Raw genomic sequence first — 18,121 nt, forward strand, 5'->3', positions numbered from 1 at the left:
CGCTCGACTACTGATCCGGAGTTCCCGGGTTCGAACCCGACCGCGGCGGCTGCGTTTTTATGGAGGAAAAACGCTAAGGCGCCCGTGTGCTGTGCGATGTCAGTGCACGTTAAAGATCCCCAGGTGGTCGAAATTATTCCGGAGCCCTCCACTACGGCACCTCAGTCTTCCTTTCTTCTTTCACTCCCTCCTTATCCCTTCCCTTACGGCGTGGTTCAGGTGTCCAACGTTATATGAGACAGATACTGCGCCATTTCCTTTCCCCAAAAACCAATTATAAGGCTCATCAGGCAGGCCTTCAAGGCAGCCCTAGGTCTACCAGTCAACACTTCCACTGAGAAGTTACTGCAACTCGGCCTACACAACACGCTAGACAAATTGACTGAGGCCTATCGTAGAATGCAAGAGCTCAGGCTCACTAGAACCAATGCGGGTAGAGTAATCCTAGAAAGGCTCGGAATAAACGCGGAACCGCTCAACGCGGATACTCGAAAAATCCCGTCTAACCTCCGAAGGACCATCACGGTAAAACCATTACCGAAAAATATGCACCCCGTCCATCACGAAGGAAGACGCAAGGCCAGAGCAAAAGCCCTAGCTAAGAAACTTGAGGGCCAACAGGACGTAGTCTACGTAGACACGGCAGCTTACCCAACACCCGAGAAAGCATTCGCGATAGCCGTGGTGACCGAGGAAGGCCAACTCATAGCAAACGCGACGGTACGGACTAACTCTTCAGAAATAGCCGAAGAAGCTGCAATCGCCTTGGCGTTGACAAACCCGCGAGCAGAAGTGATTGTCAGCGATTCAAAAAGCAGCCATTGGCAATTTCGCCAAGGGCAGAATATCTCCCATCTCCTTGGGAATTCTCAGGAATTACCCGAAAGACAGGACAGACGTGGAATTGGTTTGGGTACCGGCTCCCTCGTCAAACCCGGGGAACGAGGCAGCCCACGATAAAGCTCTAGGATCTATCGGCCGAGCTGTGGACGTTAACTCGGACGTCGAAATGACGAGAGACGGCCTTAATACCTATCATGAGATTACTCGGCATTATAGGCTAGAAAGGCTAACCTTCCCTGCTCCGCATAAAAGCCGAAACAAAGAACAGGAGGTACTGTGGAGACAACTTCAAATAAAAACGCTCCCTAATCCAGCTGTCCTAAGTCTTGTGTACCCTGATAGATTTAAGCGGAGTGCTGCAAATGCGGCGGCAAAGCCACCGTAGACCACATCTTCTGAGACTGTCCGAGAGATCCCCCACCAATATCGCTCAAGAGGCTCGCTCTCCCGGGCCCGTGGGAGACCTTGTTGCTCAGCTCCGACCTGGAAACCCAAGTACAGGTGGTGACGAGAGCCGAAGAGGTCGCCGCCAGTCTCCACTGACGGCCACCTAACAATATCAACAAACCCATTTATAACTTAAGCCGATAATAAACGTTTTCCAATCCAATGGACGGTAGGGGTATACAGTTTCACTGTAAAACCCTGACAAAAACATACGCGGCGTGAACTCACAACTGTTTTTTACCTTGGCTTTAAATGGCGTAGTGAAGCTATCGCTTCAAAACCTCCTTTGATTGCGTTCCACACATTCAACACATCGGCTACTGATCCGGTGTACCCGGGTTCGAACCCTACCGCGGCGGCCGCGTTTCAATGGAGGCGGAACGCAAAGGCACCCGTGTGCTGTGCGTTGTCAGTGCACGTTAAAGATCCCCAGGTGGTCGAAATTATTCCGGAGCCCTCCACTACGGCACCTCTTTCTTCCTTTATTCTTTCACTCCCTTCTTTATCCCTTCCCTTACGGCGCGGTTCAGGTGTCGAACGATATATGAGACAGATACTGCGCCATTTCCTTCCCCAAAAACCAATTATTATTATTATTATTATTATTATTATAACGAACCGGACCGTGTGGGAAGAAAAATGAAATGAACAATTGCTTTTAAGGAAAGGAAATGACGCGTGTCTCACATTTCTCGCTGGACACCTGGATCGCGGCGTAAGACAAGGAAAAATCGATCGATCGATCGGTCAATCAATCAATGATCCATCAATCCTTAACGCTGTCGCGTTAAAATTCCCTCGGTTACGGCGCGGTTCAGGTGTCCACCGAGATGCGCCATTTTTCGCTCACGGCCAAAGACGCCGAAGCCGACAACACCGGCTTTTCTGCGACACGAGCTCCTTAACGCTGTTGCGTTAAAATCAGCGGCGTCTAGAAAGTTGTCAACGCCAACGCCAATGAACACAATGAACGCTGCTGCTGTTGCTGTTTCTGTCAGGAAGAATGCCAAGTTAAGGCACTGCTAAATTTTCCATCATTCATAGGTCGGGCTATTGATTTTAGCAAAAAGTTTGGTTGGGTACCTTAAGCACCGATATTTTACGGCTTGACGTATGATTTCATTTTGAACTTAGCGATCTTTTTTCCTAGAAATTCTAGTTTACCTGGCGCACTTGTCCCCGCTCGATACGAAAGCATTTGGTAAGGAAAACAAGCCGCTTGGTTCTGCTAATCGCAGTCTGTGCCGTGCTGATTCTTTTCGCATCTTAATGGCTGGAAATTTACGCCGAAACGTCTATAATCTTCAGAAGCACGAACTACGGCCAGCGAATCTACTGAAGCGATGATGGGCAGGAGAGGCACGCCGCAAAGACTCCTCTTCAACATAGAATTCGTCAATTTCCCACGATTTTGCAGTCTGGTCCTCGGCGGGAAGTATCGGAATGACGGAATACCAGCTACAAACCACGGCCACAGCAGTGGATAAAAAGAATGGCAGTGCCTTAGCTCAGCTATGCCAGGATATACGTAGCGAGAGCTGTAGTTCCCCGCTAGTTACCCATGTTGTCGAGTTTGTTGTGACTAAAATGTTAAGAATTGAAGAAGTATTCGGTGAGACACATTATTTATTCAATTGGTTTGACAGAGATAAACACTACCCGATGATTGGTAAAAAAACACGCAGTTGTCGCAGTGCTACCTACACAGTATTTAGACAGGTTGCTTTCTCTCAGATACACAAGGTCAATCCTTGCGGTCCAGGATCCGGAGCACCCAGGTTCGAACCCGACCGCGGCGACTGCGTTTAGATGAAGGTAAAACGCTAAGGCGCCCGTGCGCTGTGCGATGTCAGTGCACGTTAAAGATCCCCAGGTGGTCGAAATTATTCCGGAGCCCTCCACGACGGCACTTCTTCCTTCCTTTCTTCTCTCAGTCCCTCCTTTATCACGCCGGTGCACTTTGATGCGTTCAGCGGAATGGTAGGTGTGATCCATGCGAGGCCTGCCGTGGAGACCGACACCACGGACCGCGGCCGTAAGGTTAATAATAATAATAATAATAATTGGTTTTTGGTGGGAAGGAAATGGCGCAGTATCTGTCTCATATATAGTTGGACACCTGAACCGCGCCGTAAGGGAAGGGATAAAGGAGGGAGTGAAAGAAGAAAGAGAGAAATAGGTGCCGTAGTGGAGGGCTCCGGAATGATTTCGACCACCTGGGGATCTTTAACGTGCACTGACATCGCACAGCACACGGATGCCTTAGCGTTTTTTCTCCATAAAAACGCAGCCGCCGCGGTCGGGTTCGAACCCGGGAACTCCGGATCAGTAGTCGAGCGCCCTAACCACTGAGCCACCGCGGCGGGTTAAGGTTAATAATAATAATTGGTTTTTTGGGGGAAAGGAAATGGCGCAGTATCTGTCTCATATATCGTTGGACACCTGAACCGTGCTGTAAGGAAAGGGATAAAGGAGGGAGTGAAAGAAGAAAGGAAGAAAGAGGGGCCATAGTGGAGGGCTCCGGAATAATTTCGACCACCTGGGGATTGGACGGACAAGAAACGTTCGAATGCGAGTAGTACGAGCTAACGCTCTTAAAAGATGCACTCAGTCCCATTGCCATATATTCATAGGATAACTCATGGACTAAGAAAAAATCGGCTGCACATACAATGTACCAGTTGTTCTTACAGCTCTTTCAAAAGTTTATCATTATGGCGTCTAAAGTCAGTAGAAATTAAGAACAAGAGAAAAGCACTAATGCGAAATACCCCACAGAAACAAATATGTAAAATGCGAAAAACGCATGATTCACTAATTTTAATCTCATGCGGCCAGTATTACATCGGCCAGTCAGAAAGGGGCATTAATAAAATAATCTGCGAACATTCCAGGCACTGTGCGCCAACACGCACCACGAAAACATGGCAACGCACTGTGCTTGGCACAAGTGTAATCGATTGTTTGGAGATGCCAGCGTAACAGAACACAGAAATGAAAGAATAGAAAAAGATTTTAGAGAGTCGTGCACAACCTTCGAAGTAGATCCTGAAAAGATCGTTAGTTACCCTTCCATTGCCTTAACAGAAAGAGAGATCGACGTACACAATCAAGAACGGATACATGCGGAGCGGCAAGTGCATCATTCATGACAAAATCGCCGGGCACATAGTGCGCTGCATAATGTATAAAAATTGGCGGTGGTTTAGCTTTGGTTAATTCTGGAGTTACGCGATAGCTACAGCTGGCCGAGTGGAACTTGGTCGCGTGACCAACCACGTGACGAAATACGTGATCAGCCACGGCGCCGCGCCGCCGTCAGATGCTCCGCACCACGTGACAGTGTGGCGGCGCCGCCACGCTGAAGGCTCGAAATGCTACCGTAATGTAGCTATCGCTACAAAATAAACCACTACATGTGTTTGGTTTATGGTTTATGCGGGTTTAATGTACGAAAGCGACTCAGGCTACGAGAGACACCCTAGTGAAGGACTCCGGAAATTTGGACCACCTGGGATTCTTTAACGTGCATTGACATTGAACTGTATACGGGGCTTTAGAATTTCGCCTCCATCGAAATTCGACCGCCGCGGTCGGGATCGAACCACCTACTTTCGGGTCAGCAGCCGAGCGCCATAACCACTGAGCCACTGCGGCGGCCACTACATATGTAATAAATATTTGTGAGCACGCGCCTGGTATGTACTTGTCTCCTTCTTTGTCTCATCGTCAGTAGCGTTGCTTAGTAACGCGCAGTCAGCCAAGATGCAGAGCAAGCTGGCCCCTGTTTTAGCTTTGTCTGGATGCTAACAGTCAGTGTGGACTGTGACCATCTCGTGCTTTAGGAGTCCCGTGCGAACCGTGGAAGAGAACGCACTAGTGCATTTGACGAAACAGCTATCATATAATTCCCTTCCCTAACTCCGGCGCAGCCAGCGCCCGTCGACTAACAACGTAGGTACCCTCCAAACTAATTCGTGCACCATACAGAAGGCCTGTGAAGTTCAACACAGCCTTGGAAATGCGTGCCAACAGCTGCATTCACATTCTGCATTTTCTCTGTTTGGGGAAAATACGGGCAGCTGCGGAACGCCTCCATAGAAACACCAGAGTTTTCAAACCTTTTGGAGCCGGCGCACTGAAGAGTTCCGCTGGTGCCGCACACGAGACGAAATATATGTATATCTTACCAGCGACAGCAGATATGTACGATCACCAGCGACATCGACCTAAATACGCCCACTGCAGGACAAAGGCCTCGCCTATACCTCAAAATTAATCCTGTCCTGTACTAGCTAGCCGCGGCCTCCTTGTCTCCGCAAACTTCTAAATCTCAACAGGTCACTGAACTTTCTGTCACTCCTTGCTATGCTTGCTCTTAATCGGAATCCAGTCCGATACCCTTAAAGGACATAGGTTATATTCCCTTTGCATTACATGTCATTTATTTAAAGGCATTACAGGCTTTCTTCGTTTCCTCTTTCATAACTAGCGCAATGTCCACTTACTCTGCACTACAGTGTAATGATAAATGGCCAAATAATACGATGGGTCCGATCGTACAAGTTTCTAGGTGTCATAATCGACAGGGACTTGTCATGGAGCCCACACATATCATACGTGAAAAAACGGTTGACAGGCATCTGCCACCTGTTCAAGTTTTTCGCTGGCAAGACCTGGGGAATGTCGCCTAGCGTCATGTTACAACTGTACAGGGTGCTTTTTCTAGGATTTCTGCGATACAGCTTGCCAGCAATAAACAACACAGGCAAAACGAATCTACGCACAATACAAAGTCTCCAGGGTCAAGTGCTCCGGATCTGTCTAGGCCTGCCTCAGAGTGCTTCAACAGTGGCTACGATAGCAATCGCTAGAGACCACCTTGTCAAGACCCGCATTGAAATTGAAGTACTCAGGACCCATCTAAGGCATCTAGCCAGGAATCCTCGTCACCATTTAGCCTCTCTACCAGCGGACAGGCCACACACATCTTTCAGCCAAACGATAACTGCATATGAAGAATCATTGCCAGCTTGTTTCACTCCGGCTGCGAGACCTTCGATCCCTCCATGGTGCCAAAAATCCACCTCGCAATACCTGGTATCTCGAAAAAAGCTGATCTGTCATCACCAGCCCTTAGACAGCTCACGCTACTACATTTGTACGAGAACTACCGTGACTCAACACATATTTACACTGATGGATCTGTCCTTCCAAGCAGCTCCGCGGCGGATATCGTCATTCCAGCGAAAGCTACAACAATCAAATTTAAGACGACCCACGCGACAACATCGACGGCAGCTGAGCTCGCAGCGCTCTAAAGTCCCCTTCATCACATTGCTGATGAACCGCTACACAAATGGACAATATTCTGCGATTCGAAGCCGGCACTGCAGTCTCTACTGTCATCTCTACGACGCGGACCGCACGAACAACTAATCTTCCATATTACAGCGACGTTACACCATATAAGTGATGCCGGCCATGAAATAACGTTCCAGTGGCTTCCAAGTCACTGCGGGATTATCGGCAATGAACGGGCGGATCACGCTGCCCGCTCAGCCCATACTGAGGAGCGCCACGTCCCAATTCCTCTTTTTAGAACTGACGCGGCACGGAAGCTCCGCCTACTTGCTCGGCAGTGCACCGAGTCGCAATGGGATGAGCCACATTTAAGAAATACGCGACTGTACTCACTTGATCCAACATTAAGTCTTCGAGCGCCATCACAGCTTCGCCGTAGAGACGCCACGCTTTTATATCGACTTTGGTTGGGTGTTGCCTTTACTAAAGCCTATGCCTTCCGCATAGGGATGACCGACACCCCAACCTGTGACCACTGCGGCCATGAAGAATCAATTGGCCATATATTGTGCTCCTGCCCGCAGTACAGTCCACAGAGGGCATGCCTTAGCCACGAACTTGACCAACTGGACGACCAACCGCTATCTGAAAAAAGAATTCTACAACATCGAAAGGACCTACCGTCGCAGAAGAAGGCCGTGCAAGCGCTTTTGCGCTTCTTACAATCTACCGGCTTGTGTGAAGGACTTTAACTGGAACGCCTTGTGTGTGTGTGTGTCTCCATGTGTGCACGTTCCTTTTTTTTTTTGGCGTTTTCCTCTCTGTCATCTTTCTAAACCCTATCCCCCATCCCCAGTGTAGGGTAGCAAACCGGAGACTCACATCTGGTTAACCTCCCTGCGTTTCCTTTTCATTCTCTCTACTCTGCACTACTGTCTCTTACATGAACGTCCTGATTACTTTGGGTCCTGTATAGATTTGTGTAAAACTCATAGGCTACTTTGACTATCTTTTCCAAATTTCTAATGGAATTACTCTCCTTGTCTGTTAGTGCATACATCTTATTTTTGCCTATATTACAGTTTCCTCGTGACCGCTTTTAGGCTACCTCCGTTTTTTAGTGCATACTAGATTCTCTCCATACTATACTTCCTTACGTAGATGACCTTGCGCTTAACGATTAGCTTGGATAGCTCTGTAAGTAGTATTCTATATGTGGGGTTAGAGGTTTTTTAAGCTTTGTCGTTTCTTAAACAGATGTTTCGTCTCCTTGGAGAGCTTTCGAGCATCCTTTCTAGCCGTTCTACCGCCTAACTCTATGCCGCACTCCGTAATAATAGCGGTGAGATTGCAGTTCATTGCTTCCACAATAAGGTCGTCGTCCTTGGTTAAAGACATTAAAATATCTGTTCAGCAGCTTGATCCTGAATTTTCTCTCCTACTACTAAATTCATCATTGATGGGCTTCTGCCCCACTAGTTCCATTCGTTCGTTCTTCAAATCTCTCAGCTCATTCGAGGCCTTACCACTTTATTGTCTGCATCGCACCTTTACGGGAGTGTCCACATCCTACAATATGCCAGGGAGAGGACACAATGTAAAGTCTATTTCATTTTTAGTCACGCCACCGCGGCTGTTCCGCGTCCACTTCCTGTTCTGCCGTTTGCGAAAGGAGCTCTTCATGATCCGTAAATTATTCCCCTTTGAGAAGTGTACTAATAACCCCCCCTCTGTTATTCCTCGAGCCACTGCCGGATCTCCAGCCGCTTTTTGCCTGCCTTGGTATCGAATTCTCCCATCATTACAGTGTTCTGTGTCTACTTTATTCGTTCTCGCGATTCCGCTTCTTCATAGAAGCTTTCAATGGTCTGGTCATTATGGTTGTATGCAGGCGCGTAAGCCTGTACCATCTCCAGTTTGTTCCGCTCATTAGGCTTCATTAGGACAACAGCCACCTTCTCGTTAATAATATAAATTCATCTATGTTCTGAAATATATAACTTTATTGATGAGAAATCCCAAACCTATTTCTCGACTATCCGCTAAACCAATATGGCATAGTACATGCCCGCCAATTAGCACAGTATGCGCCTCATCTGTGCTCCTAACCGGCAAGTTCCTCGAACTGCGCGCTATACTCACCTCGCTGGATGATTTGCTGGCGTTAAACGTTGCCAGGTTAAGCTTCCAACATCATAATATTATCTTGCTCTGGACAAGCTGCCCTCTAGAAACTACAACATGATTACCATGCAGGTACTTCTTGAGGGTACAGTGCTACATATAAAATCATCTCAAATTCAGGGTTGTGGCTTCATAAAACGGCGTGCCAAGTTTTATGCCGATACCATGTGCATATGCGACCTTCGCATTCTCAGGCTGCTGCTAAAAAACATGAGCGACACGGTTTTTACTTTAATATTCTTAGAATTTCTAGCCTTGTGTGCGAATTGATGTTACCATCAGCACTGTTTTGTCTTATTTGAGAAATATTCTGGCATTGTAGCGTTTCTGTGAAATCATATGTGCTCACGGTAGCGAAACATAAAAATTCAAAGGCATCCAGCCTCCCAGCACGTGTACACTCGCGGACAGAATAATATGGACCACGCGCCCAAGTTTAAACTCATCGATCGCTCTGCTTAATCAATCAATCAATCAATCAATCAATCAATCATTTTATTCAGACATGAACTTGTATGCACAGTACATGCCCACGAGATGAGACAAAAGGAAGAAGCTGCTGGCATTCTTCCTGGCGAGGCCTCACCCCGGGTCACACATCAAAGGCAGAATGGTGGTTACATTCATTAAAACTCAACAAGCTCTTTAGTTCAATTTTCACAGTAGTTGAAAGTTAATGAAGGCACATAGGATAACAAAGAGAAAAGAAAAAGACCAGTAACGCTACAGTTCGCAACACAATAGAAAATATGACAGGAGTGATGGAAGCATAAATGTATGTAAATGCATAAATGTATGTAAGCATATGATGGAAGCATAAATGTATGCTGCCCTAAATTATGTGGAAGACCAAAAGTACATATTCCTGACATATGCATCAAACATCCATTACCTTTAGCTAAGTAACGCGACCGAAGACTTCAACCATCAAATAGTTGTCGACAATCTTTCGTACAAAATTGTACGTCAGGCTGCCGCGGTGGCTCAGGGATTACGGAGCTCGGCTGCTGACCTGAAAGATGCGGGTTCGATCCCGGCCCCGCCGGTCGAATTCAGATGGAGGCGAAATTCTAGAGGTCCGTGTACTTTGCGATGTCAGTGCACGCTAAAGGACCCCAGGCGCTCGACATTTCCCGGAGCCCTTCACTGCGGCGTCTCTCATAGCCTGAGTCGCTTTGGAACGTTAAGCCCCATAAACCAACCATAAAATTGTACGTCAACAAAATCTCTTCTCATGTCCGTGCAGGTATTCTCGTCTCCGTACTCCACAGGCGCATGTCGCTGTACAGGATCAGTTTAATAAGCAGCTGTCTGCTTTGGGGAGGCATAGGAGCATCTGTCTTTGCTCCCAGCATAGCATGGATCACTTTTACCGTCGGGTTTCTGCATGGTAAGTTCAAAAATGTGCTCTAGCCTGCAATAAGTGCACTTGTGTGTGTTACTGTTCTGTAATGTAATTGTAATGTGTAATGTAAGTGTACTGTAATAACTGAGGATGAAACTAGGAAAGCAGTTCGTCCGGCAAAATTTTAAGGCAGGAAAATACTGGTGTGAAATAAATTTTAAAAATTATTGCTCGTGTTGCTTACGACGGAGCAAGCTTGCGAAAATATCAAATCTAAGCAGAGGCTCGCTAAGCCCGTACTTAATATTGAGCTTTCCGCAAGTCTCCTTCGGGGCAAAGCGCAGGAGCACAGAAAAGCGGCTGTCGCGCACGCCAGCTAAAGATTTGGCTGGCTGTCCATGTCTTTATACTGTCTGCAAAGGCTCACAAAACAACATTCTTTGTACAGCAGAGAGGCGACACGGAGGATTTACAAATCAATCAAAAGTATTAAGGAAGGCAACCGTTACCGAAACCAAAGAAAGCATAGCGGAATATGTGTTTTGATATAATTTGCAGTAGAATTAGCGGTATGAAAATTACCAGTGTATTCACATTATGGAAAGTAGAACGAAGGAAAGCAAGAAGAAAATAAAAAGACGTAACTGTTGGAGCACCAGCGGCGTCATATGTGCTAAACGCAGAATTAATCGCCTCAAGAAAGCTAAGTTAAAACAGTGTGCGAAAGCAAGGACCAGTTTTAACACCTCAATACAAATCATGAAAAAATCAATAAACGATTCTTAATTGCACTACTTTACTAACACCATCAAAAACTTTATAGGAATACCGCCATAAAAATTTTTGTGTTACCTAAATCCGAAAAAACAAAATGGTAACCCAGCCTCAAAAGAACAGAACTTTAATATAGCTAATTCATGGAGTAATTATTTTGCGTCAGTTTTTACTAATGGTACTGATATAATTCCTCCCCTGAGCCGACGAACAACGAAACAAATTCAATTACTTATTTTGATCGAGAGTCGGGGACTTAACCTGTTAATGAATATGGACAAGAAAAAGGCACCAGGATCAGCGAAAATCCTAAAGTATTTTCTAGAAAGACAAGCCAAAGGGATGGCTAAATATTTGTCTTTAATTTTTAATAAATCACTATCAACGCATACTCTTTCATGGGAATCTAAAATAGCCGAAACTATCCCAATACACAAATCAGGAAACATGACTATTGTTACTAGCCACAGATTCATTTCAATCACCTGCGTAGCGTCTAAAAAATTTATACACATAATTATTAAACAAATAATTTTTATTAAAAATGAAATCTTTTCCTCCCCTTTCCAACACTGCTTCCGTCAGGGCCTTTCACTGGTCACGTAGTTATTAGAATTAGTCCACAAACCAAAAAGAAACAAACCTAATGCGACTACATTTTTCGAAAGCATTTGAGACTACCAGAAACAAACAGACCTCATGCAACTGCCTATTTCGAACGCATTTGATCAGGTTACGCACAGTAAAGTAATTATTAAACTTGAATAGATACTAGGACGTGGCTCTGTAATTAATTGGATTAGAAGTACATCTTATCAGAAATTAACCATCAAGCCTCCCATATTGTACAAGTTGTGTCTAGTGCGCCAAAGGGCTACGTGATGTTGCCTGTTCTCCTTCATTTTCATATATGATTTAGCGACCAACCTTAACTTTGATATACGGCTCTCAGCAGATGATTGCATAATTTATTGAAATATTATTGCAAAATATGATCATGAAGCCCTCAACAACGCACTAGAAACGGCAACTATGTGGTGCACCTACTGGCAGAGGGCACTTAATTCTACTAAATCTGCTGGTGTGACTATCTGCAGAAAGAAGAATGAATCGTACTTTAAATACACTATTAATGACACATCCCTAAATGCAGCAAGGGACCATAAATATCTTGACATAATAATAACCCACGACCCCAGATGGAATGCTCTTGTGGATAGAATTACCTCAACACCTCTAAGACGACTCTTAATCATTAGACGACGCCTGAGATTAGCTCCTTATCAAACTAAGCAATAGGCCACCGCAGTGGTAAAAATCGGATTATTATTTGTTGCTACAAATGCAGATTCCACACCACTATGCTTCATACTTTAGGGTAGTTCAATCCTCATTTCGTCATGGTGATTCATTATTTCTATGCAGGAGTTGGCTGCGGATTGCTTCTGATCTCCCATATGGTGCTGATCATGCAGTACTTTAAGAAATACCGTGGCCTTGCAACAGGCGTCCGGCTCACAGCCAATCCACTCAGCGGCCTAGTGTTTCCTCCTGTGCTGTCAGCGCTGGGAGACTCCTATGGTTTCCGTGGAGCGATGCTCATCTACACTGGCATCATTATGCATGTGACCGCGCTGGCCTTATTCCTGAAAGAGCCACCTTGGCTTGCACCGAGGAGAACGAAGGAAGACGAAATGGATCCATCAAAGAGCGACAGCGAAATTGAGTCAAGAGATGACACCGGATGCGACTCCTCTGCACTCTCAAAAGCAGATGAGCCAGCTGGTGCTGCGTTTTCTATTCACGTCGTGATTGAAGAATCGCGTAAACGCAGCTCCTCTATCTTAGAAGCGGAGGCTCTGCTTCAAAGCAGCCCAGATGAGCTGGGCGACGCGAAGAGCAAGAGGACGGCAGCTGATGTTCCAACGTCAAGGGACGAAATGCATATAGAGGCTTCAGACTCCAAGAACTGCAGCGCGAGGGAAAAGGTTAGCAGTTCTAGGAACGAAAACTCATGTGACTGCTGGTCATCAAGAGAAAAAGCAGCTCTCGAGCAACTGTTACCAGTCATCCAAAAGGAAGACAAAAGCCTCGACATGAGGTCTATTAGAAATGGTAAGTGTAACGTGAAAAAAGACCCCTTGCTACCGGCTTCCGATAAACTCCAAGAAATTGCAGGAAGAAACGGAAGCATCACGTTTGGTTCCGACGGCACTCAACCCAGAGTCTCTAGGGCTAAACTTCCAGCTCTGACATCGCGGTGGATACAAAGGCAACTGCGGCGTGCGTTACCAGCGAGGACTCCGTTACCGAGATTTCTTACGGGTGTTCTGGGTTCAATGTTACTGGACTACGTCAACTCCGTGCACCTCTTCACAATGGTGGACTATGCCAGAGACAAGGACGTCCCACGCAGTCACGCTGCTATGGCCCTGACTTATGCGGCAGGCCCAGAGATCGTGGGACGTGTGTTTCTTCCCTTTGTTGCTGACCTTGGCTGGGTGAGCCGGCCGGCTATGACATGCGGAAATTTGTTTGCGCTTGGGCTGCTGTTAGCAGTCACACCTCAGACGGGTGGCGCGATGCATGTGGTGCTTCGGGCCCTCACTTCGTTATCCATCGCGGCGCTGCTGACCATGAAGCATGTGCTGATAGCTGACTACTTGGGTTCAGAAGCCGTCTCCCTCGTCTCAGGATCGTCTGGCTTGCTTCTTCTTCCTGTAATCTTCTGTAACCCGTTGATATTTGGTGAGCATGACTGCGATATCATATTTTTTATTGTATGCATTCTTCATAGTTCCTGTTTTTTTATTTTTTGAGAGGTAGGTGGTGAGAAAGAAGTTTATTGGTCCCAGAATATATGCAAAAGATCATAAGTGTACAGACGATGGTCCCATACTGAAAGACTGTACCGGGACCCTCGATAGATCAATAATACAAGAAATAATTACAGCACATTCAGCGTATAATTATAAAATATAGAAAATAACAAATCAATATCTCGAAACAGAAACTGTCTAAAAGCACAATAACCCAGGTAATATACATATACAAAGAGAATGAAACATCAGCATTCCAGCAAAACTACCCTGAGCTTATTCTAGAATGCAGAGTGGGCGGCAATGTATTCCGAAATGAAATTGCTTTGAAAGATTTGTTTTTTGCTCCAAATCTGGTAGGGCTGTGATTGATCAGCAGGATGGGGTCTACAAACTGAAAATGTAGGGTGCCATATAGTAATCTAAAGAACATGATTCCAAGGTGATATAAAAAAGCTGGCGGACTGGTAAAATATTGTGCTCATGCAATAAAGAACGATCATTAGTAGAGAAAGGGATACGGGTAATAATGCGGATGGCCTGGTTTTATAAGTGTTGCAGAGACAATAAACGGCAATGATAAGTATTTCACCATTCAATAATCCTATAAGTGATGTGACTATGTATGAAGGCATAATACAAAGATAGGAGTAGGTTGCATGGAAAATATGGACGCGCCTTAATTTGCGCTCTGATGCCAAACATAGATCTCTTTTTTTACGATCGATATGGACGAAAAATTTAAGAGCTGTATCAAGAGTAACGCCAAGAAATTTCGTGTTACCAGAAGCCGGAAGATTACAAGAGCAAAGGGTTAACATAGGAGGACACGAAAGAATTTTCTGGCTACTTTTGAAGACTATGAATTTCGTTTTCGCAGGATTAATCACTAGCTGATTATCAGAACATATTCAAAAAATTTTAGCTAGTACCTTTCATCAAGAGAACATTTCATTTAAAGTTTTATTATCTTAAACTAGATTCAGTGTACAAATTAGGTTCATGGACTATAACTGCACAATCACATCTGCCCCCTCCCCCGGTGTCAGTGCTGAGATAGGTGTCGAAAGGAGGATGGGACGCGCTGTACTTCTACTGAATGCTGCATTTCTTGATAATTCCACATGCCGATCGATTTATATTTAGAGGTTATTCTTGCACCTGTTGTAACAGAGGGCTTCGTATTCATATCTGTCTGCGGATTACTCGGGCCTCTAGAACTGAGTCAGAACCAAACTTGTCGGATGTGATTATTGGCTATACTCTTAGTTTATTATTAGGAAAGTAATCAAAACAGAACAAATTTTTTTATCTATTTATCTTCCTGTCAAGATTCAGATAAGGTGTAGAAGAACATGAACACACCTGATAGTGCAGTTCTCTAAACAGTGTTTATTGTCTGAGAGATTCTTCTACTCTCCCTATAGCGCCACAAACGCCACATGTCTGCGTCTCAAGTACTTCGTTCGCACTTCCCTTGCTCGGGTGGCTATCTCACTCTGGTCATTGCCATACCGCTCAGAATTTGCCGTTGAAGCACTGCTATGAGCTTGCACTAGCGGTCTAAGTCTTTTTTTTGATTGAGGCATTGAATACTTTGTTGAAAAAGAAAGAACAGAAAAACTTTCAGGGCGGAGGTGGTGTGATCGAACTTGTGCCAGAGGTTTAGGACAAAGAACCACTCAAACTGTTCCCCTTCACCAGCGGAGTAGATTGTGGTAACATCTTTACCACATCACCTCCCGTTTAAGTATAACTAGTATTCGCATATTGAAATCAACACAAATGGAACGTTCTTAAAGAAGTTTTCGCCTGCGAATTACTGTGACGCCGCAAGCGCTTACCCCGAAGGAAATACATCTTGCATCTCACGCTGTAAAATCTGCAGCTGGGACAGCCTGTTCAGTTCTTCCAAAGACTAGCCTAGTCAAGTAGAATATCCGAAAAAGCTTCTCACGGAAATAATGCGGTTTCGAGAGGTCACTGGCAACGCGCGTGCAGTTTTTGTTTCATAACTTACGGCGAGACCATTTCAAATATCTAACTGGCATCTGGTTTTTTTTTCTTGCAGGCTATTTTCGCGATACTATGGGGTCCTACGACAACCTTTATCGCATCTCTGGAGGAATCCTTCTGTGCGCGGCATTCGCAGTGTTTGGACGCTTGTTGTATATAGGCAACACCAGAACAAAGGTCACAGACACCATTGTAGACGAGAAATAAAAGTGTTTGCAAATTTTTGGAACTTCACTTTCTCTATAGACGCATACCACTGCCTTGACAGTAAAAAACAAACATTATTATGCACAAGAGTGACCTGAAGGACCTGATGTTAAAATATAAGCGAAAGTGACGACCTTCAGCGATTTTCCTGGACAGTGTTGACTTTTTAATTATTTATTCATACCTCAGAAGCTCTATGCTGCGGTATTACATGAGGTGAGTGTTGTTTTATGTTATTTATATATTTGCTTTTCGGGATGAGTCATTTTAAGCGAGTGGGGGCTAACGATAAGCTTTAGTGCACAATACAGGAAAGCAACACCGGAAAGAAAATAAAGCCTGTCAACCCCAAATTACCGACTGTTAGCTAGAACATTTCGAAATCGCTCATTATGATAAACGGCAAAGATGAGTTTATTCGTGTGATGTTCGAGATAAAAAAAATAATGATGGAAGCTCTTTGTGTTATGGGGTCAACAATAGGGTCAACACGACGAGAAATAAAATGCGGCTGCAAAATAAATTGATCACCGAGGACCAGGGAGTAATAGAATCTGTGAAATAAATTTAAGCAAAACGGCTTACTGCGCACTGCCAATGAGGGAAGGAAAATATTTGATTTCATAGGCGTTAAACTGGAAGTGCTGTTTTAACATGTTAAGATTAATTGAGTAAGTTCTTCAGTGCCAGTTGAATTAAAGTTACGCGTGGGCGATTACAGAGTGGAGATGATTTATTTAAATAAATGACTTGAAATGCCCAGGATATTAGTAGTGTCCTCGCGCATTTGTAGCACGCAATACAGAACTCGCCACTGTAGTGCTCGCCAAAAAAAAATACAGCAGTGAAATAAGGACAGTGAAGCAGTTATGCGTATTGCACGTCATTGTTCTGCTTCACGAGGCAGCCTTCATTCTTGACATAGTGTTTTTATCGGTTGGTTTATACGGGTTGGACGCGGTTCGGGTGCATACAGGTTTTTTTTTCCTTTCTTGCTTTCTTTATTTCTCTGACTCTTGGGACAAACCGATGGACTAGCTGGTTACGCTTGTCGATTTCATCACAGCGCATAATAAAAAAAAACAAGGACCGACTGAGTAGACACCACAAAGCGCTCAGACTGCAACTAGTTTTTTGCCGCGCATAGCGCCTGCATATACAAGTCTATATATATATATATATATATATATATATATATATATATATATATATATATATATATATATATATATATATATATATATATATATATATATTAGCCCCTCGTTGAAATTGATGATGAAATAAAGTTAAAAGAAGCCGAGGAAAAAGAAACAACCTCCATGAGCAATGACCTTGATAAAGCGCTGTTTTTTTTTCGCCCACATGCTCGCCTGTGCGCATTGTTAACATTCGTGCATTCTTGCTCTTTTCATTTTTATTTTCTAGCATACTCAGCAGCTGTGACTTGGCACGAAAGCCTAATAAAAAATGGCCAGGCTTAGCTTGGTTGAGCCAAGAATGCGTTGCATATCTCGATGGAGTTCCGTGCTGCTCCGTTGACTCGATAGGCTGTTGACTCGATCGCCATTGAAACTGTCCGTGTAGCAGCGCTCGATCGCCTTTGAGTCGATAGACTATCGGTTCGAGGGCCCTCGAAATGCCCGTGTGACAGGGGTATAAGACTGTCCCGGCGAAGGAGCGCAGCTCTTTTATACATATGCCATGACGTCAATCATAGCGCAGCGCCCCTAGCGGAAGGAGCCGGAGTCAGGTGGTGGCTGCGGCCGCGCGCGACCGCGCGAGTTGGGGTTCATCTTTTCCTCCGTGACGCCATGCGCCGGCGCAGCGCCCCTAGCGGGAGGAGCGGGAGTCAGGTGGTGGCTGCGGCCGCGCGCGGGCCCAGCTTTTCCTCCGGCTGTCGTGACGTCACGTCACGTGGTTTGGTGGCTGCCCGGCCGCGCCCAAGGGCTGAACTGAGTGAGTGCAATATGCAACGCATAAAAACATCCTCAAATGCGAGGCTTGTCAGCAGCCACAAGCTCCTGACCGAATGTTCTATTTCTTATGCAGCGTTTGTACCGCTATCAAAACCTGAAAACTTTTCGGCATCTACGGCCGGTACGCATCACTATTAAAAGCAATGAGTGTAGGATGAATGGCCTGGCGTTTTTTTTTCACTCTCGAAGAACCGTTGCGCAGG

The 18,121-nt window shown here is 45.3% G+C and overlaps 1 protein-coding gene across 2 annotated transcripts in view; it reads left to right on the forward strand.

Annotated features, from left to right (window-relative positions):
- LOC144125562 (uncharacterized) overlaps positions 1–16,096 on the forward strand; it is a 51,828-nt gene extending 35,732 nt beyond the window's left edge. Inside the window, exons 3-5 of one of the 2 annotated variants that reach the window (XM_077659051.1) lie at positions 10,025–10,168; positions 12,323–13,645; positions 15,788–16,096. In XM_077659051.1, the coding sequence (XP_077515177.1) occupies positions 10,025–10,168; positions 12,323–13,645; positions 15,788–15,939 (1,619 nt within the window). In that variant the 3' untranslated portion in view covers positions 15,940–16,096. The remainder of the gene's footprint in view (positions 1–10,024; positions 10,169–12,322; positions 13,646–15,787) is intronic. The other variant, XM_077659052.1, reaches the window with a different exon arrangement.
- Positions 16,097–18,121: the final 2,025 nt, after the last annotated feature.

This window comes from Amblyomma americanum, chromosome 3 (genome assembly GCF_052857255.1).
Source record: "Amblyomma americanum isolate KBUSLIRL-KWMA chromosome 3, ASM5285725v1, whole genome shotgun sequence".
In the NCBI taxonomy this organism is placed as follows: Eukaryota; Metazoa; Arthropoda; class Arachnida; order Ixodida; family Ixodidae; genus Amblyomma; species Amblyomma americanum.